This window comes from Eptesicus fuscus, chromosome 4, assembly GCF_027574615.1.
Source record: "Eptesicus fuscus isolate TK198812 chromosome 4, DD_ASM_mEF_20220401, whole genome shotgun sequence".
NCBI lineage: Eukaryota > Metazoa > Chordata > Mammalia > Chiroptera > Vespertilionidae > Eptesicus > Eptesicus fuscus.
In genome coordinates this window covers 62,359,598-62,387,209 of record NC_072476.1, presented here as the reverse complement: position 1 = coordinate 62,387,209, position 27,612 = coordinate 62,359,598, and the positions used below count along the sequence as shown (strand labels likewise).

The 27,612-nt window shown below is 38.9% G+C and overlaps 1 protein-coding gene across 1 annotated transcript in view; it reads left to right on the top strand.

Moving 5' to 3' along the window:
- ADGRV1 (adhesion G protein-coupled receptor V1) overlaps positions 1 to 27,055 on the top strand; it is a 452,962-nt gene extending 425,907 nt beyond the window's left edge. The window contains exons 89-91 of the mRNA XM_054714338.1: positions 17,104 to 17,295; positions 20,332 to 20,509; positions 26,635 to 27,055. Of these exons, the coding sequence (XP_054570313.1) occupies positions 17,104 to 17,295; positions 20,332 to 20,509; positions 26,635 to 26,753 (489 nt within the window). The 3' untranslated portion in view covers positions 26,754 to 27,055. The remainder of the gene's footprint in view (positions 1 to 17,103; positions 17,296 to 20,331; positions 20,510 to 26,634) is intronic.
- The last annotated feature ends 557 nt before the right edge of the window (positions 27,056 to 27,612 follow it).

Below are 27,612 nucleotides of genomic sequence, written 5' to 3'. Positions count from 1 at the left end.
AATCAAGGTACAAACCACTGTCTGCATGAAATATTTGAAAACAAAATTAAGGAAACCAAAATTTGGGACTTGGGGCTTGGTTTCTTAATTATAGCAACTATTCTTTTTAGACATAGTTATTGCCTCATATACTCAAAAAAAAAAAAAAAGAAAGAAAAGAAAAGAAAAAAGAAAGAAAGAAACCAATGAAATAATAAAATGTGTCATGCTTTTACATATCCTTCCAAGTGCTTTAAACACATACAAACACACTCATAGTTCAGCTTTTATTGCCTTTCCCATAATATGCCTTTCATCCCCTCCCACTATAGGAGGTTTTTGTTCCAACTTAACAGCCTATAAAAAACTGTGATTACATACCCTCATACTCTTTCTTAGTCATGGGAGCAGCTGCCAAAGAGAGCACCCCAATTTAAGTCTTCTAGAATTTCTGTGAAGATGTATTTAGGAAATAGCATAGCTGATACAACTAGACCCATTGCTTAGTCAAGAATATGCCCAGCCCAGCCGAAGTGGCTCAGTGGTTGAGTGTCGACCTATGAACCAGGAGGTCATGGGTTGATTCCTGGTCAGGGCACATGCCCAGGTTGTGGGCTCCATCCCCAGTGTGGGGCGAGCAGGAGGCAGCCAATCAATGATTCTTTCTCATCATTTATGTTTCTGTCTCTCTCCTTCTCCCTTCCTGCCTGAAATCAATAAAAAATATATTTAAAAAAGAAGAAGAAGATGCCCTAAGGTGCAGAAACTATTTATAGAGGGATTCTGGTTTTCCTGGCCCTCATTTTTCTAGGCCTCAGTAATATAGATTTGGTTTGGTTTGGTTTGGTTTTGGGCTTTCTAACATTCATCCATTCAACAAATATTTATGAAGAGCTAGCCATTTGTGTGGCATTGTGCTGGACTTAGGGCAGTGAAAAAATCCAATTGTCTTGCTTTAAGAAGTTTAGAGACTGTGTGGTTTAATGTAGGAGACCAACTAGGAAACTAGCAGTAAGGATAGAACATAATGATTGTATGAGGGGGTACAAAGGTTGCAGGAGACAGAGTGTTGGGGTAAATAACTCAGTATGGGGTAGTGAGGTAATCAAAGAAGCATCTCAAAGTCCTGGAGGAGGCCTATACTTACCTAATGAGTAGGGCAGCCAGACTAGGGGAGGTCAGGCAGACGCGGGAACAGCAAGTCCCCTGGCAAAGCTGAGAGAGAGCCCAGCACATCTGGAGGAACTGAAAGTGCCTGGTGGTTCAGTATGCCTGGAGTGTGGACTCTGAGGCCAAGTGGGAACAGATGAGGACCAAACCGCAGAAGCTTTGTTAGTCAGATTGCAACTTTATTCTCTACTCAGGAGGTATTGTAAACTGCTGAAGCATTAGCTGTCCTCCCTCCTCCCACCATTTTTGACATGACTCAAAGAATAAACCCTATCAATGAGGAAACTGATGCCTGTACCTTTCTCAGGATGTGCTGTACAAGGAAAGACATCAACCAGGATAAGGATGAGACTAACTTTGTGCAAATCGTTTTAGCAATAAAAACAATATCACCTAATATATATAGAGAGCAAGTTTACGGCTTATAAATGCATACCTTACAGTGATTTTATTTGCACCTATAGTAATCCATAGAGGTAACTGATACTGATATTCCCATTATGCAGATGAAAAAGTGGAGGTTCACATAAATGAAATATAGCTCAATATAATAGCTGAGCTACTTATTATACTAACTAGAGGCCCGGTGCATGAAATTCGTGCACGGGAGGGGGTGTGTGTCCCTCAGCCCAGGTTGCACCATCTCCAATCTGGGACCCCTTGAGGGATGCCCGACTGCCCTCTCCTACAGGCCTGGTCCCCCCAACTGTCCTCCCCTGCAGGCCTGGTCCCTCCCAACTGCCCTCCTCTGCAGCCCCAGTCACCCCCCACGGCTCTCCTCTGCCGGCCCGGTCACCCCTAACTGCCCTACCTTGCAGGCCTGGTCCCTCCCAACTGCCCTCCCCTGCACACCTGGTCCCCCCCAACTGCCCTCCCTTGCAGGCCTGGTCCCTCCCAACTGGCCTCCCCTCCAGTCCTGATTGCTCACAACTGCCCTCCCCTGCTGCCATCTTGTGGCAGCCATCTTGTGTCCACATGGGGGTGGCCATCTTGACCACATGGGGGTTTCCATCTTGTGTGTTGGAGTGATGGTCAATTTGCATATTATTCTTTTATTAGATAGGATTAGTATATCATATACTTACTATTACTACTTATGAGATAGTCCTAAGATATCTGATTTTATATCCCATGTTTTACAAGAGTATGGTTTTAAGCATTAAAGAAAATTAAGTTTAGGGCTGAACTAAAATCCTTATTTAGATTTTTTGTTATATTACCAATCACAAGAATAATGAATAATATCCTTGGACTCCAAATTTTTATATTTTTCATTTAATAAAAAGAAATACTCTTTTTAAAAAAGGGAAATGATTGACTTGAGGTTGTAATTAAAAGAGGCACTACTAAAAATTTCATCTTTCACTATATATATACTGAGTGGCCAGATTATTATGACCACCTGACGTTTGTAGGCAGATTAACCGTACACTGCATTGTATGGGATATGGAAGCCGAAGTCCTGTTCGAACACCTTTGCTGTCTGCTGTTACCAAGATAAAATGTCTCCAATTTGCAAAGGAACACAAGGATTGGACAGTTGAGCACTGGAAAAAAGTCATGTGATCCGATGAATCATGTTTCCAGTTGCATCATGCAGATGGCAGAGTGAGAATTTCACGGAAACAGCATGAAAGCATGCACCCCACATGCATGAGTACAACTCTTCAAGCTGGTGGGGGCAGTGTTATGGTTTGGGGCATGTTTTCCTGGCATGATTTGGGCCCTTTAATTCGTGTGGTACAACGTCTGAATAGCACAACATACCTAAGTATCATTGCTGATCAAGTTCATCCTATCATGTTGATGGCATATCCCAATGGAGATGGCTTCTTCCAACAAGACAATGCGCCATGCCACGGTGCTCGTATTGTGCAGGAGTGGTTTCAAGAACATGAGGGAGACTTTACCTTGCTTAGGTGGCCCCCACAATCACCAGATCTCAATCCAATTGAGCATTTGTGGGACGAAGTTAAAAGAACCATCAGGCAGCTGGTTCCACAACCATTAGATCTCACAGAACTGGACAGTGCTATTCATTAGGCATGGTGTCAGATTCCTCACATCACCTTTCAACATCTCGTGGAGTCAATGCCAAGAAGAATCGCTGCAGTATTGAAGGCAAAAGGTGGCCCAACGAAGTACTGATGGGGTGGTCATAATAATCTGGCCACTCAGTGTATATATAGTATTCTGAAAAATTGACTACAGAATAAATACATAAAATTAAATCTTATTTTCCCTTTGACTTTCATCATGAGAGGGACTACTATTCACCTATGAAACTTATCTGCTGTTGCAAAGTTGAAATTTTCTGTTGCAAAAGAAGTTCAAGAATGTGAATCTTCATTGTAGCACACATTCTAGGCCACAGGACTTAATTTTATTTATGCCTTATATTTTTAACTCTAGAGCAGTGGTCGGCAAACTCATTAATGTCAATAGAGCCAAATATCAACAATACAACGATTGAAATTTCTTTTGAGAGCCAAATTTTTTTAAACTTAAACTTCTTCTAATGCCACTTCTTCAAAATAACTCACCCAGGCCATGGTATTTTGTGGAAGAGCCAGACTCAAGGGGCCAAAGAGCTGCATGTGGCTCGCGAAACGCAGTTTGCCGACCATGGCTCTAGAGTAAGCTCTTTGATATTATTATTTTTATATCACATCTTTTATATTATTTTATGAATCACAGAATTTCCCACATAGCATAGACTGAAAAACTTTTATTTATTTATTTTTAATTTATTTCAGAGAGGAAGGGAGAGGGAGAGAGAGATAGAAACATCAATGATGAGAGAGAATCACTAATCAGCTGCCTCCTGCAGGCCCCACACTAGGGATCGAGACCACAACCCAAGCATGTGCCCTGACTGGGAATCTAACCTTGACCTCCTGGTTCATAGGTCTACTCTCAACCACTGAGCCATGCCAGTGGGCAGAGACTGAAATATTTTTTAAATAATAGATCCAGAGACATAGAAGCATGGAACAGACTGTGGAATCTCAGAGAGAAGGCAGGGGTGGGTGGGAAGAGATCAACCAAAGAACTTGTATGCATATATGCATAACCCATGGGCACAGACAATAGGATGGTGAAGGCAGGTTAGAAGAGGTCAATGGGGGGAAAAGAGGGACATATGTAATTCTTTTAACAATAAAGATTTTTTTAAAAGAATAGTACACAACATTATTTTGCTGAAGAGAGAGAAAATATTTGAAAGAACTTCACCAAATTTAGGTAAGACGCATCTTCCACTTTACTGATTTTCCCTGCAGGCAGTGATCCTAGGTTCAGGAAGCAGAGGAACTCTTGGTGGAGCTCCAAGCACTGAAGTGCACTAGTGGGCATGAAATACTCTGGGAAAAAGGACTGAGCCTGTGTGTGCACTACCTGCATGGAACCTACAGTACACTACTTGGTGGACACTCGGCTATTATGTATTAACTCAATGAATGAATCAAAATAGTTCAGAGGGAATTTAAATTCCAGACCATCCTCATGTGGAGAGGTATAGTTAGACTTGGGTTTTTTATGGATACACTTGATAGTTCTGCTGTATCAAATAGAGTAACTTCACAGGCTGTGCCCTTGCAGAGCCTTATCTAGCCATACTAAATAAATTGCCATATAATTCACTGTCAATGATGCTTGAGGGAAAGGGGGTGGTGTTAATAAAAATGCTGAGACAACAGGATGCCCCCAAAATTCCAAGCAAACCAGGACTGTCCCAGGCAAACAAGACCTGAGGTTACCCAGCTATTGCCCAACTATAAATCCAACCTTCAGCTCTTTAAAAAAGAAAAAAAAAAATGCTTACATATGAAAACGTGTCCTTATATAATTAATGGGTTGGGGAAAATACAACCTCGCTAGAAATTGTAGTTTTAAGGAAGTTCATATCCAACGTAGAGTGGTTATTTTTGAGAGTTAAGATTTGGTACAAATTTTGAGGTGTTTGGTTTTTTGGGGGACTTCTCTGTATTTTTTCTTTCTCTACCTCTTCTACAATGAATATTAACAATGAATTTGGAATGTTTTAAATTATCTCCAATCTATAAATACAAAGATTCCCAGAAATGTGATAGCTCAAGAGCTTTTATCTGCTGGTGTAACAATCTAGAATTTGCCAGTCATAATGAGAAATCTCTATCTGAAAAGTGCAGGATTTATACCTGTGTATTCAGTACAGCAAAGCATAGGATGTTGAGTTTCACATTTCTATGAACACTACAGGGACTATGTCATTATTTTTGGAATTGACTCATCCAAGAATGTTTCTAAAACAAGGCCTTTAGATCCTCTTTGACATTTGATTAACCATGTTACAATGAAATGAATCATTTCTTTAAAGTTTACTAGATTATGTTTCCTTTTAAAAGCAATATAAACCTAGTAGTTACGTGTCTAGCTGGCTGGCTGGCTGCCTTCAGCAACTTGTGGGGCAGAAAGAAGTCAGGAATACAAAAATTGGGCATCTCCCAGTTTTTGTCAGAGAAGACATAAAATTGACAGGAAAGTACAACCACATTAATCCAGCATTGTAGAATATGTGAAATGTGCAATATTCACTCAGTATCTTCACATGGGATGCCTGATTCAATTTGTAGTTAAAAGGAATTGAACTCTGTGCTATGTAGTCTTTTGCTCTTAATAAGAATAAAAACTTTGTGTGGTGAGCACACAATACAATATATAGATGATGATAAAATAGTACACTTGAAAGTTACACAATGTTATTAAGCAATGCCCCAATGCATTTAATTAGGAAATAAAAGAATACTAATGAATGAAGTGAGTGGATAGGAGGAAAACACTCCCATCAAGTGTAGACATCTATCAGTAGTTATCAAAGTGGCTGATCTGTCATGAGTCAGATTGTTCCCTAACCTAAGGCAACCTTTTTCTTGACAGCACTCTATATTACTTATATCAGTTTATTCTCACCTCGCTCTCTATTGTAATTGTGCTTTTCCCAAAGACATTGGTTATATCTGAAATAAACAAATGCCTCTTTTTTTTCTTCTTGAGTTTCTGACGATGTGGACGGCCTCATTCTTCTGGAACAGAAGTTCTTCTTGACTTCTCCGATACAGTTAACCACCTCTTATCTGATCTGCCTGACCAGGCGGTTGTTCCTTGTTTACTTCTCTGGTTCCTCTTCCTGTTCATATCCTCCAGCTGTGTTTAATCCTGAGCACTCAGCTTTTTTCTCTACAGCACGTAACCTTTAAAAACAATCATACACCCAGAATGGCTTTAACTTTACCACTACGCAGCTATTTCCACGCTTGTGTATCTAACCTTGCCTTCTCTCCTGATCTCAGTCTCGTACTTAAAATAACCTTACATGTTTTCACATCAACATATATGAAATTTAATTTAATCTCCTCAGCCAAGTGATTCTTCTTGCTTTTTATTAGCACTGGATCATCCAATTTTTCCTTTTCATCATCATCAACAGTATTCTTTGGTTACCTATCCCTGTCCAGACAATTAAGCTTAATCCATAAAGTGGCTCACAGATATCTGAATGCTAAATTTTTAAAGTCTTGTTTTCAAAAAGCCAATATAAAGGATGCTGACAAAACACTATATTTAAAAGTACTTACAGAGTTACGAATGGGTTTTACATTTATAAATGTTAGGAAAATAATATATTTGACATGTAAAAATTATAAAAAATTCCAACTTCAGCACAGTTTCAACAGAGACCATATATCCTGCTAAATCTAAAATATTTATGATGTGACTCTTTTCAGAAAAATTTTGCTGACCCTTGGCAAAAAACGTTAGTGTTCAATTTATTATAACAACAAATTCAACCCCTAGTTTATTCTTAAGTTTCATTGATGAGAAACTACCACAACAATAAAAAAAGGAGGAGGAGGAGGAGGAGGAGGTCGAGGAAGAGGAGGGAAGAGGAGGAGGAGGAGGAGGAGATTTTTATCACCCCTGAAAGATTTCCCAGACACCCTCCCCACCCTCCCTGTAGAATATCCCTCCTTTGCTCCCAGAGCCAGGCGACCACTGGTCTGCATTCTGCCACTATTTATTAATTTGTATTTTCTAGAATTTTGTATTAATAGAATCATACAGTAAATACTCTTTTGTATCTGACTTTTAAGAAAATATATTTGTATTGATTTTAGAGAGGAATGGAGAGGGAGAGAGAGATAGAAACATCAATGATGAGAGAGAATCATTGATTGGCTGCCTCCTGCATGCCGCACACTGGGGATAGAGCCCACAACCCAGGCATATGCCCTGACCAGGAATCGAACCATGACCTCCTGGTTCATAGGTCAACACTCAACCACTGAGCCACTGGCCAGGTTGTGTCCAACTTTTTTAACCCAGAATACTGATTTTTTTATTCATTCATGCTGTTGTGTTCATCAGAATTTGTCCTTTTTCTTGTTATGTGGTTTTTTCAAGATGTTTAGAGAGCTCATTATGGTTACTCGATATATGTATACAGTTTGGCGGTGGGCCAACTTGACATAGTCTTTTCTGCCTAGAAAAATCACACCAGAGGACATGAAAACACCACTTTATTTTCTTATTGTTGTTGTAGTTGTTATTATTATTGTTTCAATCTACAGACTTGGGCTTTTTTCAGTTGCCTCTGACAGAAATTTCTTAGAATATATAAAAATTGATTTTAAATTATTATTTTTAATGTACATACAGCTATAATAAGATTTAAATAAACAATCATGATACAGTTTGGTACTTATATAATTAATTTAAGATGTGTTTTTTTTTTACAGTCAAAGCCTACTGCAACTTGTTTTCCTTTTCCACATTTTATTAAAACCTTAAAAATATTATTCTCAGATTCCACCTCTTCTACTTTATTTAGTTTATCTCAGTATTGTTATAAGCACCTTCAGTCTTCTCTTTCCTGCAATCCTAGTACCCAATTTGATTTGTACTTCTGAAAATTTTCTAATCTTGGAACTCTCAGGGATTTGGTGGGGTCAAGAGTTTGTGTTCTCATAACTTAAAAACAAACAAACAAAAACCACTACATATTTTATTTCTTTTATCTTGTCAGAAATAGTCTGGCTCCTGATAAGTAGTGTCATGACTGATGAGTTCTCCATGTTTTGAAACTTAGAAGCATGAAGAACATTGAGAGTGTTGAAGATAAAGCACTGTGGAACAAGGAGATGCTGATCAGATGAGATTGTTGAGGCTGGACCTAGTAATTTTCTTTTTATTCATGAGCATTTATCACAAAGAAAACTAACCAAATGTTTCTTGCATCTGTAAGTGACATGCAGAGAATTATGCTCTTAAGTTGTAGATCAAAGCCCTGGTTATATAAAAGGGAAAACTATCTTGTCTATACTCTGGATATTTATGATAAAAATCCATATAATGGTTGTTTCTAGGGATTACATAATTTAACATAGACATTCTATCTAATCCCAAACCTTGAAAGTGAACTCCTGCTACCCAGATATTTTAGTCATAGACATTTCGGAAGCCAGCAGACTAAGTCAACTGAACTTTTCATGGCTCTACTGGTTCTGAATAGATAATATACCTTAAATTAGTAAGAAATTTTAGAAGAATTTTATATAACCTATGGTGAACACTAGGTAATTATCTATCTCCCCCCCCCCCCCGAGTACTTTTCAAAGCATTGAGTAATAATTGTTCCCACAGATGTCTAAGTATTTCTTGTGCTGACTAACCAATGGCCGTCAAAATGAACTCACTTGTTTCCTTTATCTGCATATTTAATGCACACTTTAGATTGTGATTCCTATTATAAATAACAACATTAGCAAAAGCAACTTAAAGTGTGAAAATAACAACAGTTGAAAATATGAAACAATAAAAATTAAAATTCCAACTTTTCTCACACCTGAAAAAAATGTATAAATACAGAAATATTGTATTCGTCTTTTCATTTCTGTCCTTGGCATGAAATCCATCGCCTTTGCTGCTAAGTCACTGGTGATGTACAATGGCAGTAGGTCAGCAGCCTAAGAGCAGTAGGAAGCCAGAAACAGAGACTTTGGCAAGGGTGTCTGCCAAGGGGAAAGCAAAAGCAGAAATCTGTGACACCTTCTAAAGAGAAGAAGCCACAGGAAGGACCAGCAGCATTATGCAAACCCAGCCCCCGCAGAGAAGCAAGACACAGCCAGGAAGTCAGCTGGGGTTTAGCACCAAGCAAGCCCCCTGCCAGAGGGGCACTGACCCAGAAGAGCGGAGACCCAGGCAGGAGTGGACACTTCTTTCTCCCATAAGAGTGTCTTGGCACATGTAACATGTGAAACAAAAAGACTAAGCAAAAGCAAAATTTTATTGAGCAACTACTGAATTCCCTAACTATAGTGAGAGAATTAGAGGACTAAAACCAACACATGCCTCAGACCTATATCTGTCACCACACGCTCCTACTCTCTCCCACTAATGAAATTTAAAAAGTATAATTTCTTAAGCGCATCCTGTGTGCCAGGGACCATCCCATAAACTAAAAAATACAACTGAACTGGACATAATTTCTTGTTTTCTAGGAGGTTACAGATTAGTGGAAGGTATTCTTTTTGTAATCACAAATTTGTAATTTTTGAGCCAAAGAAAGTCTAATTTTGGCCCAGCTGGTGTGGTTCAGTGGTTGACAACCTATGAACCAGGAGGTCACGGTTCGATTCTCGGTTGTCTGGGTTGTGGGTTTGGTCCCCAATAGGGGGCATGAAGGAGGCAGCCAATCAATGATTCTCTCTCATCATTGATGTTTCTATCTCTTTCTCCCTCTCCCTTTCTCTCTGAAATCAATAAAAAAATATTTTAAAAAAAGAAAGTCTGACTTTAATAAAGATTTTATTCCTCTAAGTCCTTTATACTGCATTTTTTGTGTGCACTTTTTGTAGGCTATCTAAGAGATAGGTGGTGTTGATTAGGCCACTTGTATGATTCCACTGCCTATTTCGTTTAACTGTTTTTTATAATAGAATGAACATATAGTGGAAGATTTTGAAATTATATGTTTTCCTTATGTCTCTAAAGACATTATTCCTATTATTTTAATATCTTTACATTTCAAAGTTTTAAAAATATAAAATAGAAAACAACAATAATAAATGGTTCATGTGTCCATATATTCCCAATGTATTGAATTTATCATTACTAATATACTGACAAATTTGCTTGGAGTTTTTTTGTTGTTGTTAAATTACTGATTTGGGGGAAAATTTATAAATATTTATTATAAAAGAATTGAAACAGAATAAAAGTATAAAGATTAAAATTTTTAAAAATAATTTCAAACTTCCTGCATAAGTAATCCATATTAAAATTAGGTGACCATAATAGAAAGAATGGTGACAAGCAATTTTCCAAATTCAGAAAGCTTATAGAACCCCAAGCAAAGAAAAATATACCTCGGCATATCATAGTCAGACTCTTAAAAACTCTAAATAGGAAATGATGAGAGCAGCTTGGGTAAGTAAAGGGAACATTGTATACAAGAAAATAATGATAAAAATTAACATAATTCTCATCAGAAACTCTGGAAGCCAGAAAACAATGGAATGACATCTTTAAAGACTCCCAACAAACCAAAAACTAGAATCTATTAACCTAGAATTCTATATCCAGTTAAAATATTTCTCTAAAATGAAGGTGGAATAAAGACATTTTATACAGACAAAAGCTGAAAGGATTTATTTCCAACAAAACTGAACTACAACAAATGCTAAAAAGAAGTTCTGCAGGCTAAAGGAAAAGGGAAAGATACGAGAGAAATCCAATTCTATAGAAATGAATGAAGAACACCAGAAAGAGTAAATAAATCATTAATATAAAGGATCATTTTAAAAGTCATTGACTGTTTTAAAGTAAAAATAATAACATGAAGTGAACATCAGGCATACTAAATATTATTGGATGCCTAAATATAAATAAATTTTAAATATGTGACAATATTATAGTTACTATAATATACAAAACAATTTCATTTTACTTAGATTTGTCATAAGAAAAACTAAAATGGAAGAGAAATAATTGTTGAATTTCAAAATATGCATCTACACCACAAAAGATATTCTAATCACCACAGGAATTATAAGTGGTTTTTCAAAAAATAAGAAAAGAAATAATAAATACTTTAAAGTATTAGAAACACTGGTTTTTATCACCTAGGTATTTCAATCTTATAGTATTGATTGACTACATGCTAAAAAAGATGATAAAGTCATTGGTACTCAGATCTCCTCCCATCTTCAATCTTTCCAAATTTAGGAATGTTTTTACTTAATATCATGCTTTCTGCATTGTCCAGACACTTAACATTTACCTTTAACTCTACCTATCCTATCTAATAAAGAGGTAATATGCAAATTGACCATCATTCCAACCCACAAGATGGTCGCCCCCATGTGGTCAAAGATGGCTGCCCCCATGTGGACACAAGATGGCCGGCAGGGGAGGGCAATTGTGAGCAATCAGGCCTGCAGGGGAGGACAGTTAGGGGGGACCAGGCCTGCAGGGGAGGGTAATTGGGGGGGGGGGGACCAGCCCTGCAGGGTAGGGCAGTTTGGGGGGGGGAGGCGACCAGGCCTGCAGGGGAGGGCAGTTGGGGGGAACCAGGGCTTCAGGGAGGGCAGTTGGGGGCAACCAGGCCTGCAGGGGAGGGCAGTTAGGGGCAACCAGGCCAGCAGGGGAAGGCAGTTAGGGGCAATCGGGCCGGCAGGGGAGCAGTTAGGCGTCGATTAGGCTGGCAGGGGTGTGGTTAGGGGGTGATCAGGCTGGCAGGCAGATGAGCGGTTGGGAGCCAGCAGTCCTGGTTTGTGAGAGGGATATCCCAGATTGAAGAGGGTGCAAGCTGGGCTGAGAAACACAACCCCGCCACCGCTCCCCCCCCCCCCCCAGTGCACAAATTTAATGCACCGGGCCTCTTGTAATTCTTATAATGCTTTTCAATATTGGTTCTGTTTCTAAATGGATGGTCCTTTTACATGATCCTTTAGCTATCTTCATTACTGAATTTTTTGTTTTTTCCTCTCTATGGGCCAACTCATCTCTTTATTGGTTATATTTTATTATCATGTAGTTTGGGAAAGGAGTTCCCCAAGAAGATTCCTGGATGCTGAATTCCCAGCATTTTTCTATGTTTGATAATTTCAAATGCTAGATTGGCTGAGTATAATATTCTTTGACCACTTTTTTCCTCAGAACTTAATAGATATTGCTCCATTATCTTTAAGCATTTAAAGTTGATGTAAAGAAGTCTAAAGCCATCCTAAAATTTACCACTTATTAGGAGATTGGGGTATTAAAGAATCTGTATCAAAATGTTGCTGGGCCACAGTATTATACTTTAAATCTGCAAATTTAGTTCTTATTGTATTTTTTAGGAAACTTTTCTTATATTAATATTATATCTTTTTATTCATCTTCAGTTCCATTTATTGGATTCCCTATTTCAAGGAAAGCAATTACCAGTCCTAGGGTATTTTTATTACATATTAGCTTCTATAATTCTCTTAATCTCTCTGTGTGGTTTTTTTTTCATCTTAATGCGCTGGAATTTTATATTAGCAAAATCTTTTCCTTTATTTTCAAATTCTCTGAGTCATGATATGCCTCTTCCATAGTCAGTTCCAACTACTGATATCACTGTTCTTCATTAACTGTCATGGCATACAGTGAGGCATATGGTGTCTGTAAGACTATGCCTTCACTGAGTGTAAATCTCTAGCTCTTTATTCCTCAAATATGTAAGTACTGGTACCATATGGAATTTAATATCTATACTGATTTAATTATTTGTGTTTAATTGGCAGGCTTGGCACTATCATCTGTATATTTTTATCATATATCATTGTTCAAAACTCTTTGCCAGAATTTAAATAAATACTAGAGACAGAGGCCATTTGGAGTCAATATGGCAGGTTGCTCAACACATTTAGTCAGGGTTGCTGGCAGCTCTTGCCGTATGGGTGTGTTAATTCTCATTGGTGGGGGATGTGGTGCGAAGGCTGCCACACTAGCTCCGATTGGCTGTGAGCGCAGGATAACATTCAGAATTCAGGAAAAATAAATCATGAACTAATGTTTCACTTTATTTAGAGACAAACAAAATTAAAGGAATGGGCCAGGCAGCTATTAAATGAGTTCATTTAATGCATTTGCTATTTTAACACTCTTCTGCAACATGAAGGAATTATGGGATGGAGAGGCAGGGACAAAGAAGATTGCTGACTAAGACAGCCTGCGTGCAGTTATAGTTTGAATACCTGGGTTTCACCCTTTTCTGAGATCTTTTTACAAGTCCTACAAGGCTTAACTGCTCTGAGTTGCAGGCCATATCTTAGTCCTCAGAGGGGACTCTCTCAGGTTTTAGAAGAGTTCTCCAAGTCACCATTGCCATTTGACAAATGTGAAGCCCCGAGACTTCACTTCCTTCTGAGCCAGGCAGCTCAGTCAACTCCCTGTTTTCCCCACTCTTCATCTGCCACCACTCCTTGGTTAAATTTGTACGGTTGATAAGGGAAAGGGCACACAACAAGAATAGGACCAATAGGACCACAGTTGTTTAATTATTTTTTCCTTTAATAACTAGAGATAAGAGATTTTCTTACAGACCCTGGGAAAGTGGAGGATGTGTTGCAAAGAGAAAAACAAGGCTATAAAAAGAAAAGGAAGCCTCTAAGCCTGGATGGGTCCACTGCTCCGAAAAGAAAATATGTTTTGAGAACAAACCAAGGACAGGACATGCTTGGATTAGTTGCTGTGCCTGGACCCTGACCCCCTCCAGGAGTTTGTCTCAGGAATGCTGACCATTCTCAGGTCCCAGGAAATGGCAGAGCTGGGTTTCAACACTATTGAATATTAACTACTAGTTATTGGACTTCAAGATCCTGGAAGGAGACACACAGACCACAGATCCTGCAGCCCTTCTCCTGCCCCACTTCCCTCTTGCACGTAGCCTTTCTTCCTTATCCATATATAATCAGCTGGTTAGTAGGGGAGGTTAGAGCAGAATTTACAGGATGGCCTGCTGCTCTCTGCATACTGCCAGCATTATTGGAATAAACGCTCATATATGATTCAACCTTGTTTCTGCTTAATTTGTGCCCGGTTTCAAAATGGCAATAATGATTCTCTCACCTCATATGGAACTGAAAAAAATTATTGAGATAATCAGCCAAAATCTTCTGTACTTGTTTTGCTCCTTCATGATGTTAAAAATATTTAACTCCTCTAGCCCATTATAGTTTCATTGTGTCTCACTAAATATTTGTCAATAAGTTTCAATTCCTGAATCAAAAGAAATATAAAATTGGCATAGTGGGTATGTTCAATCCAGATACATCAAACTAAAGACTTTTGAAGGCATTTTTCATCATTGAAGTAGAGATCTAAGTAAAGAAAATAGCAATGCATCTTCCAGCTGGTGTTGCTCAGTGGTTGAGCATCGACCTATGAACCAGGAGATCACAGTTCAATTCCCGGTCAGGGCAAATGCTGGGTTTTGAGCTTGATTCCCAGTAGGGGGCTTGCAGGGGACAGCCAATCAATGATTCTCTCTCATCATTGATATTTCTATAGCGCCCTCTCCTTTCCTCTCTGAAATCAATAAATATATATATTTTTTTGAAAAGCAATGCACAGAAAGAATTCCCTTCTCTTCACTAGGCAAAGAATAGGAAGAACAGATGGATTATATGTGCTTGTTTCTAAAACAGTTAACCTATTATTTTGTGGGATATTGTTGTCTTTGTGAACAACTTGAGAGGAGCCAAACATTTTATCCTTGCATCTCAGTGCCTGGCAGTGCGCATAGAGGGTGGTCAGCATATTCTATTGAATAATTGAGATTCTAGATTCTCTCTTAAATTTTTTTTGCAGACAATCATAAAAAGGAGAGCCTGCAGTATTTGGAATAGGGACTTGTTTTTACTCTGAGCTTAGAAACTTCCACAGCTGAGTACTTTGGTAATGAAGGTTCCTTTTCTACATTTGCCCAGCCACGCTGGGCACAGGCAAATGTCATATAAGTTGCATTTAAACACTCTTTTCTTTTCCTATTAATGGTATTTATGTTTCCTGGGGCACACCTATATGATTCAAAGAATTTGCTGTATGTGTGAATAGGCTTTTAACAAAAAAAGGCAGTTTTCACATGCAAGTTATTTCAGCAGTCAGTTCCTTTCCCAAAGCACAAAAGGCTAGATATTAAAACAAACACGAGAGAATGTGCTGTTATAACAAATGGGTCCTTAGAGATGGGCTTTAAAGCTTGTTTTTTGTTTTCTGATCTAACTTTTACCCTATCACTTTGTAACACTTAGAGAAATCCTGAAATAAATCAGTGACATTCTCACAGTTTTCAAGGCTGACAGTTTAATTTTTTTCCTGTTTTGTCTACTGCTGTGGCCAATGTAATTAGGTCATACTCATGTGAAAAGTTACTTGTACAAAACAAAACAAAAAATTTGGATGTGTATGCGTATTTTCAGGAAGATTTGTTTCTGCTAATGTTCACAGCATCATTTGCACATGAAAATAATTCCCGTCTACATAATTTAAAATATTAATGTTGTTTAAAAAAGCACACAAAAAACCCTAATTCAAAAGGAAATAACTGTTACTAATTTCATATCATTGTTAGAATAGTTATATTTTAAAATATTTTTAACAGCTAAACCACTGATTTTAAAACATTTGTTAATTAAGTAGACTGGATGCCAACCTGAAAAGGGGTCATTTCAGCAGAACGGTGAGAAAGGCCTAATTTTTAACAGAGATGTGATGCTAGCAGCCTACCTTGCAGGCTGTCCTCTAATTTCATTTTATATTAAAAGTTGATTGTAATTCTTGTTTTGTGTATTTTTCTAATAGACTTTATTTCTACTTATACCAGCAGATGTAAATTTCAAGCTCACAAATATATTTACTTTGTTGCTTCTATATTCCTAGAAAGGTTAGGAACTGTGGGAGAATGACAACTCCACAATGTGAAGATACTTAGTTGTGTTTTATGAAAAATCTTGACAGTAACTCTTTTTCTTCTTTAATAAGCTAAGTATCTTGCTTTCATTTTTGTGGATTAATGTAAGAATTTTAGTAACTCAGGCAATTCTTCTTTGCTTCCAAAACTTAAACACCAGGATTAACAGACATAAGAGGCACAATTTAGCATGTTTTATTGGCGGAATGTAAAGGTCAAAATTAACAAGCTTTATAGAGCTCCATTAGAAGTATACAGTAGATCCCTTGTAGAAATCATGAAGGAAAGCAGTGTAGGCACTGTTGGGAACACAAATGCAAAATTTGAGTTGCTATCTCTGATGGAAGCAGAGCAATTGTTAAAAATTTGACTGGATTGCAAAATAATTTAAAGGGCCAGCACATCTTTAAGAATGTACAAGACAGCTTTATTGTTCTTATGTAACATTTACTGAGAAGCAAGGCATGCTAAACATGAAGTAATCCACAGAATTCCTCTGAGTCCCTACCCAGTGATTCTGTTTCCAAATGAGATAAGTAGGTGAGATATATAAACAAAATGAGAAGGCTTCATTAGTGCTGCCCTTACAGAAGCCTACAAGGTGGTGGGAGCTCACTTCAACCACTTTGCTAAGAGAAAAAAATGAAAACAAGTGAGATCTGGGAAAAGATAGTAATTTTTTTGGAAGGTAAGAGGTTTGCTTTCTGAAACAAAATGTACATAGCTCATGTTTTAACCAAGAAAAAACATGATTTGTTAGTGAGGGAGCAGTTTTCCCAAATGATATGAAATAACTTTTTTATGACATTCAGAAATTTACAGTGGCCTCTTGCTAGACCTTTAACATTGTTCTGTAATCCCAGCTTCGGGTAGAGCTTAAAACATTTGTAGAAAATCGCTATGCTTACAACCATGTTTATTCTTCAGCTGTGGTAGCAGGATTTCTTTTAACATGCTAGTTTTCTTTCCTTTTGCAGGGGCTTTACGTTTTTGTGGTCTATTTCATTCTTCACAACCAGACTTGTTGCCCCATGAAGGCCAGCTACACAGTGGAAATGAATGGGCACCCAGGACCCAGCACAGCCTTCTTCACACCCGGGAGCGGAATGCCTCCTTCTGGAGGGGAAATCAGCAAGTCCACCCAGAATCTAATCAGTGCTATGGAAGAGGTCCTGCCCTTGACCTTGACTTGACCTCTATCTGTCTGTTTCTTCCCCATATACGTACGGCCTTTCCAACTCAAAAAGTGTACAAGTTAAATGGTGTTATGTAACTTTTAAATCCTTTTCCTACATGCTGACCAACTATAATATCATGCATGTTATTGAATTCATTTTCTTCCCTGCCCTGCAACCTATACTAACCAGCAGTTTGTTCTAGGAACTCAGAGCATATTTTGTTATCTTTTTCTTCAAAATCTCCCGAATTTGACATGGTGGTGTCTAAACCAGCTTCAGAAGTGTTGTGGCTTTTGTTTTTGTTTTTAACTATTTTTCCTCAAAATACTGACACACCTCTCTTTCTTCACCCATCCCAACTCACTACTTCAATCCCATCAAACACAAAGTGAAAATAGGCTGAAACTCTTTTTAATTTAAATACCAGAAAATATTTTAGAACAAAGGCTCAGAAGAGTGCTTTAGCAGCACTACTTAGAAAGTCTATCCAGGATGTCCTCTGTAAAGTCTCCCTCCCATTGCTCTCTGCATTATGTTCACATCACATTGGTTTCCTGTGTCAAAGTCACGTTGCCACCAACCTGTTAGTAATGCTGCCGTGGCACTGGGACCATGGCTCAGGCTTTAAATTACACCTAAAGACGTTTGTCCAGAAAGAGATGGTATGCAGTCCCTAAGAATGTCTGCATTGCCCAAGACGTGCTTGTCTCCCATTCTTCACATAGCTCTTCCTGCCCTCTCTGTATTGAAAGGCAAGGAGAATAGTACTTGTGTTTACTTGCATTCTGAAAAATGGTCGCAAATCAACGTGCATGTGTCTGAAAAGGAAACAGTTGATAGATAGGTAGGTAAGGAGGAAGATAGACGATAGATAGATAGATAGATAGATAGATAGATAGATAGATAATCTATAATAATAAAAGCATAATATGCTTATTAGACCAGACATCCTTCCGGACGACCTTCAGGACCAAGCCGGGGCTGTGAGGGAAGCCAAGGTCCCGGGTGCCAGAGGGAAGCTGGTGCCAACAATGGGGGAAGGAAGACCTACTCTTGCACGAATTTCGTGCATCAGGCCTCTAGTAGATAGATAATCTACCTGTTCAGTGATACTTTTTTCTCTTCCATGTAAATATAGAAAGTAATTTTACCCATGTTAGGTTAAAATTAAGATACAGTATTTATTTTTTTAATATATTTTATTGATTTTTTTTACAGAGAGGAAGGGAGAGGGATAGAGAGTTAGAAACATCGATGAGAGAGAAACATCCATTAGCTGCCTCCTGCACACCCCCAACTGGGGATGTGCCTGCAACCAAGGTACATGCCCCTTGACCGGAATCGAACCTGGGACCCTTCAGTCCCCAGGCCAATGCTCTATCCACTGAGCCAAACCGGCCAGGGCAAGATACAGTATTTAAAATGATCAAAAATCAAGTACAGTATTTAAAAATTGGAATATGTCTGTAGTACCATAAATGTTTAGAAATCTAGTACCATATCTATATCCCAAAAGTTTTAAAAACTGAATTATTTTCACATCAAAGTTGATAACAATGGAAATGGATATTTTTAGGGTCAACAATTCAGGAATGAATTTTAAAAAAGGTTTTTGTCTTTTTTATTGATTACCCATGCTAGCATTTACCTAGATTTGAACTGTACAGTGCAATAACCATTAGCCATGTGTGGCTATTTAAATTTTAACTAAAACAAAATAATATTAAAAATATATGTTCAAGTGCTCTGGTAGCTCCGATGGTGGAGAATGCAGGTATCAAACATTTGAATCATCACAGAAAGTTCTGTTGAACTGTGCTGATCTAGATGTTCAACTTCTTAACAAAATTTTTTACGATTTTTGTCTTCTCTCAAATTTGTTTCTACAGTCCTCGGGTCACTTTTCTCAGTCTGCGACATCCCTGCATTCGCTCAGAAAAGCTTATATTGGGAGACAGCAGCTGTGACAGTTCAATTCCTGGGCCTGAGCCACTACTCGAGTGTTCATTCGGGGTTTGCACAGGGGCATACCCTAACGTGTGCTCTACATTCCTCAGAGGCTTAGGATTGGCCTTGATCCAGCTGTCAACAAGGGACTGTCAGAGACATTCTAGAAAGCCTTCCAGAGAAGGGAAAGCATTAGGAAAGGAAGGATTAAGGGGGTTTTACCAGTAACCACAAGGGAAGTGAATATTTTTAATTATTTCAGGATAGAACTATCTTTACTTTTTTAATATGTTTTTTTCTTTATCTATTAATCTTATATCTAGTCATTCAATAGTCTCTGATTCACTTTATTTAATTTTTATTTTTAAAATATGTTTTTATTGATCTTTAGAGAGAGAGAGGAAGTGAGAGGGATAGAGAGATAGAAACATCCATCAGAGAGAAACATGGATCTGCTGCCTCCTGCACGCCCCCTACTGGGGATCAAGCCCACAACCCAGCCATGTGCCCTGTCAGGGGATCAAACCAGTGACCTCTTAGTTCATGGGTTCGATGCTCAACAACTGAGCCACACCGGCTGGGCTCAGGATAGAATTTTTAATTATTTAATTTTTTAAAAGGAGGAGTTTAGGATACTATCAGAGAACTTTTTTTTCAATTCATTATGTCCTTATAGATAGCTGCTATAAAATTGTATTTGTATCTTAGATCAAACATTAGGAGGGTTCCTCTCCAATTCTTATATTTTTAACAATTTTCTTTGCACAATGCTTTTTTTAAAAAAAATAAAAAGTATTGATTGGGTTAAAAAATACTTTTCTTTCCCCACACATGACTGCATAGAAATCTGCAAGTAATTCTAATAGAGAAATCATTTAGAATCACCAGATTAGATTGTCTCATGGAGAAACATACTTCTCTAAAAAACAAAGGTACAATTAAAGGCCTCGATTCTAAACAGTTCAGCAGCCCTTTCACTTGGTTTGTGTAATGAGATGCAGAGACAAATACTTTATATACATTCAGCACAAATGTGTATGTATTCATATTGTGGTTTCCTTTCCTCCCCACCCCCAACAGGTGCCACCTGACTGGGAGAGAGGATCCTTCCAACCAGCCAGCCAGGCCAGTCCCGACTTAAAGCCAAGTCCGCAGAATGGCGCCACGTTCCCTTCCTCCGGCGCATACGGCCAGGGCTCACTGATAGCCGACGAGGAGTCCCAGGAGTTTGATGACTTGATATTTGCATTAAAAACTGGTATGTGTGAGCCCACGAACTACATTTGAAGTAGGCACTCTGGCTGTGCTACAATTTATATCTTCTTCACATGAAGTTGCATCAGTACAGTCAGTCACCCTTAGCACAGCCTGATTCTCATAACCCATTCCTAATTTCAGCCTCACTGTGGGTTATTTTGCTCTTGACACCAAACATAACATAACCTCAAAATAATTTACAATTTGCTTTTAAGAAAAAGGCATGTTCTCACTAAATGTAAGTATCATTGTCCTGGAATCATTCTAGAACACCAAGATACTATTGAGACAAGTTCAGTGTCATAAGGCAATCTGCTAGGGATTTCACTGAGAGATTTGCCTCTGATCTGCCAAAGAGACCTTCTTAGGAGTAGCGTTAAAGCAGAAACTTTCAAAGGCAGCACTGTGGGCCTTTGTACAGTTTTTAAAGTGCTATCACATACAGTATTTTATTGGCTTTTCCTGTAAATTCAACCCCACCCAACCTGTAACCCAATGGAAAGTTGTTTTCAAATAAAATGTATAGGTTTTTTTTTTCTTTCATCTTTTTACTCATAAAAATGTTGAACTGACACTGTTAAAAAATTACAGTGAAATTTTGATTTCTAGATGCACAACTAAGCAAGATAAAAAGAGGAGGTTTTTTTTAATATAGTCCATACTCAGATGAAACTATTTAAATAATAACTCAAAAGTGCATTTTACTATATATAGATATCCATATATTCAGAAAAATGCTTGGCACTTAGTAAACCTTTCGTAGGTATTGTTGGAGAATGAATGAATATGAAACTTTGAGTTTGCTTGGAGGAATAGACATTCACACAGTCATGACATAAGGAAGAGTAATATAAGTAGTGGAAGGAGTTATTGATTATTGAGGGAATCAGGACATTTTTTTAAACCTCTATTAATTGATTCTTGAAGAATGTGTAGGTTTGAAATAAGTAAAGAGTGGAGGAAAGGCAATACAGATGGAGGGAATAAAATTAGACAACGCCTAGGACTTACACGTGCATGGCCTGCTTGGGGAGAACAGGCATTGCAGTGTGGCTGGGATGTGGGAGGAGCAGAGCCAGCAGTGGGAGAAAGGCCTGAGAGGTAGTTGAGCTGCATTGTTAAAAACTGACTGTAGTTCCGCCATCTGGTTTTCAGGTAACACCCTCCTTGAGATATTCATAGTCATCCTCCATGAGACGATCACCTGACTGATTATATTTGGGAAACTGTGAAGATAGACAATTCATATTACCATTTTGGCAGCTCTAAAAAAACCCTCGCTCAAAGATAACCTGGTGTTTCCAGAACACATGTAGTGATATATTCATTTGGGGAAACAGAACACTTCCTGGTATTTTGCATAATATTAAAATGCTGGTCAGATGCCATGCTAAGGAGTGGGATTTTTAAAAAATCTTTATTGTTGCAAGTATTACATATGACCCCAACCCCTTTTTTTAAAGAACCTAGTAAGCCATAAATGTTTGTGAGGAGAGGAATGGCATGTTCCTACTGGTTTTTAAGGCAAAATAACTCTTAGGAAAGATAAAGAATAAATTTAGAAGCAAAATCAAAAAGGCTGGGAGGTTGTTACAATTGTCCAAAAGAATGAGGTTCAGATTTGAAGAGAGGAAATGAAAAAGAGAAGATGCACACAGGAGGAAGGCTGAGAGACAGCAGCAAAGACCTGCTGCACACAAGGTCACTGGGAGATTGTATAAGGAGCATCTGTTCATTTATTTGTGTGAAGCAGGACACTGATGAGTTCTGATTTGGACACATTGATTATTAGGTCTGGTAGCTCTTAAATATTCAGGTTTGGAGGCTCTTGGGTGAGGGTTCAGGGTCAAAGGTATTGATTTGAAATGCATCTGTGCAGAGATTATATTTGAAGCTATGGGGATGAATAAGACCGATCAGGGAGAGTGGAAGGGAGAGATGAGAAGAAAAAAGGTGAAGAAGGAAGGAAGGGAGGAAGGGAAACAAGAATAACATCATGGATAATATCTACATTTTAAGAGTGAATAGAAGAGGGTCCCAGAGAAGGAACTGGATAGCATGGTGAGAAAGAGATCTAGAGAGAGAAGAGAGTTTCATGAAGGAGGGAATGCACAAATATATAAAATGCTCATTATCATTAGGACTAAAAAGGAGGCTTTCAGAGTACAAATAATTTCCAGTACTACACAGTGGTCAGTTATTGATGTTATAACACTGGGAACATAAAATGAATTCTTGGAGCATAATTCAATTAGATGTGGGTCCTATATATATAACAAGTATTAAATGCATTTAGCTGGGGAATGCCTGGAATGACTTCCTTACTTATAGAGTTTACTATTCCTGAGAGTTTGCTACACTTGTTAGGAAATAAATACTTCAAAAGACCAAAATAATAGTCTCTCACATTGGCTCCCTCTGCTTTTAGAAAAGGTACTATAAAAATCCAGCACCACCCCTAGACACTTTCCATCGTAGAATGTGGTCGAATAAGAGGAACAGTCCACATGCCATTCTATCTAAAGCAGAATTTACAATTGACACACGGGCCAGATTTGGCCCATCAGGATGTTTTGTTTGACCCTCTAGCATTTTAGCATTTTTATATTCCATAAAAATCCAGAATGTCATTTTTTAAAAATCTAGCCCTGGCCGGTGTAGTACAGTGGTTCGAGTGTTGGCCTGCACACCAAAGGATCACAGTGCCAGTTTAATTCCCAGTCAAGGGCAGGTACCTGGATTGCAGTTCTGATGCCAGGCCCCAGTCGGGGTGCATGCCAGAGGCAACCAATTGACTTGTCTTTCTTGCATTGAGGTTTCTCTCCCTCTCTCTGTGTGTCTCTCTCTCTTCCCCTCCCTCCCTCCCTTTCATTCTCTCTAAAAATCAATAGAGAAAGTATCCTCAGGTGAGGATTAACACACACACACACACACACACACACACACACACACACACACACACAAAGAAATCTAGCAGCAAAGTGATTGGAGTTGAGTAATAGTTGCCTCTTTAGATGGAACTCCAGCGCTTCGGTTTATCCGGTGCTCACAAGTACTGATTTATACTAGCTTCCCTGTCCTCTATGACATTTTAATTTGCAAACCTTGATCTGTTTCAGGTCCGCCTTAACTATGGGCCACTCCAAGTCAAGTGGGTCTTCTAATTCTTTTTCATTTGAACCCCCAAATGACTGAAAAGTTATGTAAACCTTTGCATACTAGTATATTTCAATAAACATCTAAAGATTTTCATCCTAAGTTTAAATAGTGCCAAATAATGTAGTTTTCATTGTATTATAAATTTTAGTGTTTTAAAATAAAAAATTTACATTATTTTATTAAACTAATTCAAAGAGTTTAAATTCCATAGCAATTTGATTCATTTCATTTTGAAAATATGTGAGCACCTTTTCTTTTACAAGTGGAAAATTTGCATCATTCCTTTTTTCATTGTTACACATTTGACTTCATGGCTTACATATTATATGTAGAGCTAACATATAACTTATCTCCAAACCAGGGCAATTTGAGAGAATAAAGGGGAAGCAACTAATAATTTTTCAGGTATAAACTAGGACTTTTCAGTTGCATTCTCCAACTCCCTGTTTTGAAGGCGTAGTGAGAGAAGTATTTGGGAAAGGGTATGGACATGGGTCTTGATGGATGGGCAGGAAGACACCCAGGCTGGAATTAACATGGCGCGTCCAGGATCACTTTGAAAAAGCTTTCCCATGGGCAAAGGTTGAGATATGTCTACTCAGTAGGCTAGAGCCAGGTTAGGAGGTAGCTTACAGCCAATACAGAGGGTGTCAGACTTCATGCAGTTGGCCATAGGGACTAATGTTTGTTCTTGAGAAGGAAAGGGCAGTGGAATGCTAAATAGATCAGAGGAAGAGAGTGGACAAAAGAGATGGAAGAGGCATTTTCAAGAGCTAGGATGCAGAGCATAGTTTATTAATACATACAACAAACATTTGCTGAACACCTATGGTGTGTTGGGCACTGTCCTATGAGCTAGGAATATAAAGATGTGAAAGTACATAATCCAATGGGAGAGTCAGAAATTTTGGAAGAGAATCATCATGTTTCCATGGCTAGCAGAGGTGATTCCTGAGTTGATAGTTACAGGAAGAGTGGAGGCTGACAGATTAAGGAGTTGGGGGATGAGAATCCCAGGCAGTGCCAGCATAATGACATGGTGTGAAAAGGGAGTGACCAGCAGCTCTAGTGAGATATCAGGCTAGAGAGCAGGCAAGGGCTCAGGTGGATCTTGTAGGCCTTGGTAAGTCCTGCAGATAAGTCCTCTGGAGGTCAGACAGCAGAAGGAGATGCAAGAGAAAGCAGACCTCTGGAGATCAGAGCGTGGGGTGGGCAAGTACAGGGTCACAGAAGCAAAGGGAGGAAGTGGGGTGTCAACAGCATTCTTTAGCAGAGAGAGGATGGGAAGGACAGAGACCCAGGAGAGGCAGGGTTTGACTAGAAGAAGGTCCTTAATGGGCTCCTGCTTCCATCCCAAATAGGGTAAGACAAAGCTAACCCACCATCTTCCTAGAGCTACCAGATCTGCAGATTAGCTTTCCTACAGCTCAGACAGAAGGAAGTCTCAGCTCCCAGCAGCTGTTTTTTCACTTTCCTTCTCATTTAGAGTCTAGTGCCCAACAAATTCAACCAGCAGCATGCCCTGTGACCACATCCCCATTCTGTGTGTGTGTGTGTGTGTGTGTGTGTGTGTGTGTGTGTGTGTGTGAGAGAGAGAGAGAGAGAAGAGAGAGAGAGAGAGAGAGAGAGAGAGAGAGAGAGAGTTTGTGAATTAGAGAAAATGAGGTGTTACTCTAGTATCGCGTTAAATTTTCTGAATTACTCTAAGTTGTAAAAAAAATAGTGAATACTGGAGCTCCCTCAAAACAGATTCTGGGTACTCTCTGTAGTTAACAGCCAGCTTTTGGTGACTCTTGTGCAGATCTGTTTGGCACTGTGTTGCATAATTATTTTTATCTCAGGATCAGATCTGAGTCATTCGGAGTCCGAGTCTTCCGGGCGCTGATATGGCACCAGGTGTTGTCAGTGCACGTCTTTCTTCTTGGATCTCTGCCCACCCTGACTGCGTCCCAGCTGAAGGGCCTTGTACTTTCAGTGCCTGTGGGGTTGGAGGTTATGTGGTTTTTGAACAGCTAACCCTACCCCCAAACCCTGCTGAAAAATTCTGATAACCTGCCTGATTTTTTATTTTATTTTAATAGTCCCAAAATGCTGTTCCTGGGAGTAAGTTATACCTGTCAATCATTGAGAACCCCGACTTGTGCCTTTAGAAATTAATTTTACTTAATAAAACTACCAAAAGGAGCCCTAACTGGTTTGGCTCAGTGGATAGAGCGTCAGCCTGCAGACTGAAAGGTCCCAGGTTCGATTCCAGTCAAGGGCATGTACCTCGGTTGCGGGCACATCCCCAGTAGGACGTGTGCAGGAGGCAGCTGATCGATGTTTCTCTCTCATCAATGTTTCTAACTCTCTATCCTTCTCCCTTCCTCCCTTTAAAAAAGCAATAAAATATATTTTTTAAAAACTACCAAAAGGAATTTAAAGTATAGTTTTATAGTTGTCAGTTATTAAAAATATTTATTCTAAATATATAGTTCACTCTTTACTAATCTATAATAATAAAAGTGTAATATGCTAATTAGACCGGACAGCCAAACGACCTTCTGGGCATCATTCTGGACGTCCTTCTGGACGAAGCCACTACAGTGGGGGCCAAGGCAGAGGCGGTTAGGGGCAAGCACTTAGGAGCAGGCAAGCAGGCGAGTGGTTAGGGGTAATCAAGCAGGCAGGCAAGTGATTAGGGGCAATGAGGCAGGCAGGCAGAGGGGTTAGGGGTGATGAGGCAGGCAGTCAGAGTGGTTAGGGGTGATGAGGCAGGCAGGCAGGCAAGTGGTTAGGAGGCAGCGGTCCCAGATTGCGAGAGGGTGCAGGCTGGGCTGAGGGACCCTCCCCCCAACCCCTGTGCATGAATTTCGTGCATCGGGCCTCTAGTATATTTAAATAAACATGTTGACTTACTGTAACTTGACCCTTAATTCACTGCACTAACAGTTGGGAGTTTTTGTGTTTATTCTTTTTCTATTGCAGGTGCTGGTCTCAGTGTCAGTGATAATGAATCTGGTCAAGGCAGCCAGGAGGGAGGCACCTTGACTGACTCCCAGATCGTAGAACTCAGGAGGATACCCATTGCTGACACCCATCTCTAGCGGCACAGTAACCATTAGAATGAGGATACTTTCACATTCGTATTGGCTTTGTGCTAAAACTCTATAAGTACATGCAGCCATATAATAGGAAACTGTGAAATTATTAACCCAGAAGTGATTGTTGTGTTGGAATATAAATTACTTGTGTCTTTGTGCAACCTGAAAATTCATTGCTGTAATGGAAGACTGGATTGAGTTATATCAGTTAATAGAATGTACATATTCCAAGAATATTAGTTGTTTTTAATCATCATACATGGCTAACATTGTTTAATAACAGTAATAACAATCAATAAAGACAATAGAACCCATTTGGCATCCCCGGGGCTCGTTATTTAAGGGGAAATGTTGTGCATGAGCAGAGAAACAAGCTCCATGTCCAGGTGATGCTCAGCGCCCTGTTGCTTCCAGCACTGACGCAGGTGATCCAGATTCAAGGCTTCCCAGCACCTAGAAGACTTTCATTCCTAAAAACCACAATATTTCTTTTCTGCTGACGGGGTTACTGCAGTTTGCATAGTCTTTCATTGAAAGTATGTATTTCTGCTCATTACAAAATTAGGGAACTGAACTTTTTCCAAAATGAATGTTCTGTTCCCAGTTAAAAATAACTCCAGCGAGCATTTTAGCACAGTGATGAAGAGGATCATTCAAACAGTACAGTTTGTTTGGGAGAAATATTTTTTGGTTTGGCTTTTTAGTCTCCCTTTTCTTGGAATGAGGAATCAGAAAGCCTGTCCCAGAACAAACACTATTGTGTTCGTGATGATTTCATTGACTATGGTTCCAGAACAGTCATTAGGAACAGAACAAGTCTGTCCTAAGGAAGCCTTTTTGACCTTTGGAATTGTTAAGTAAT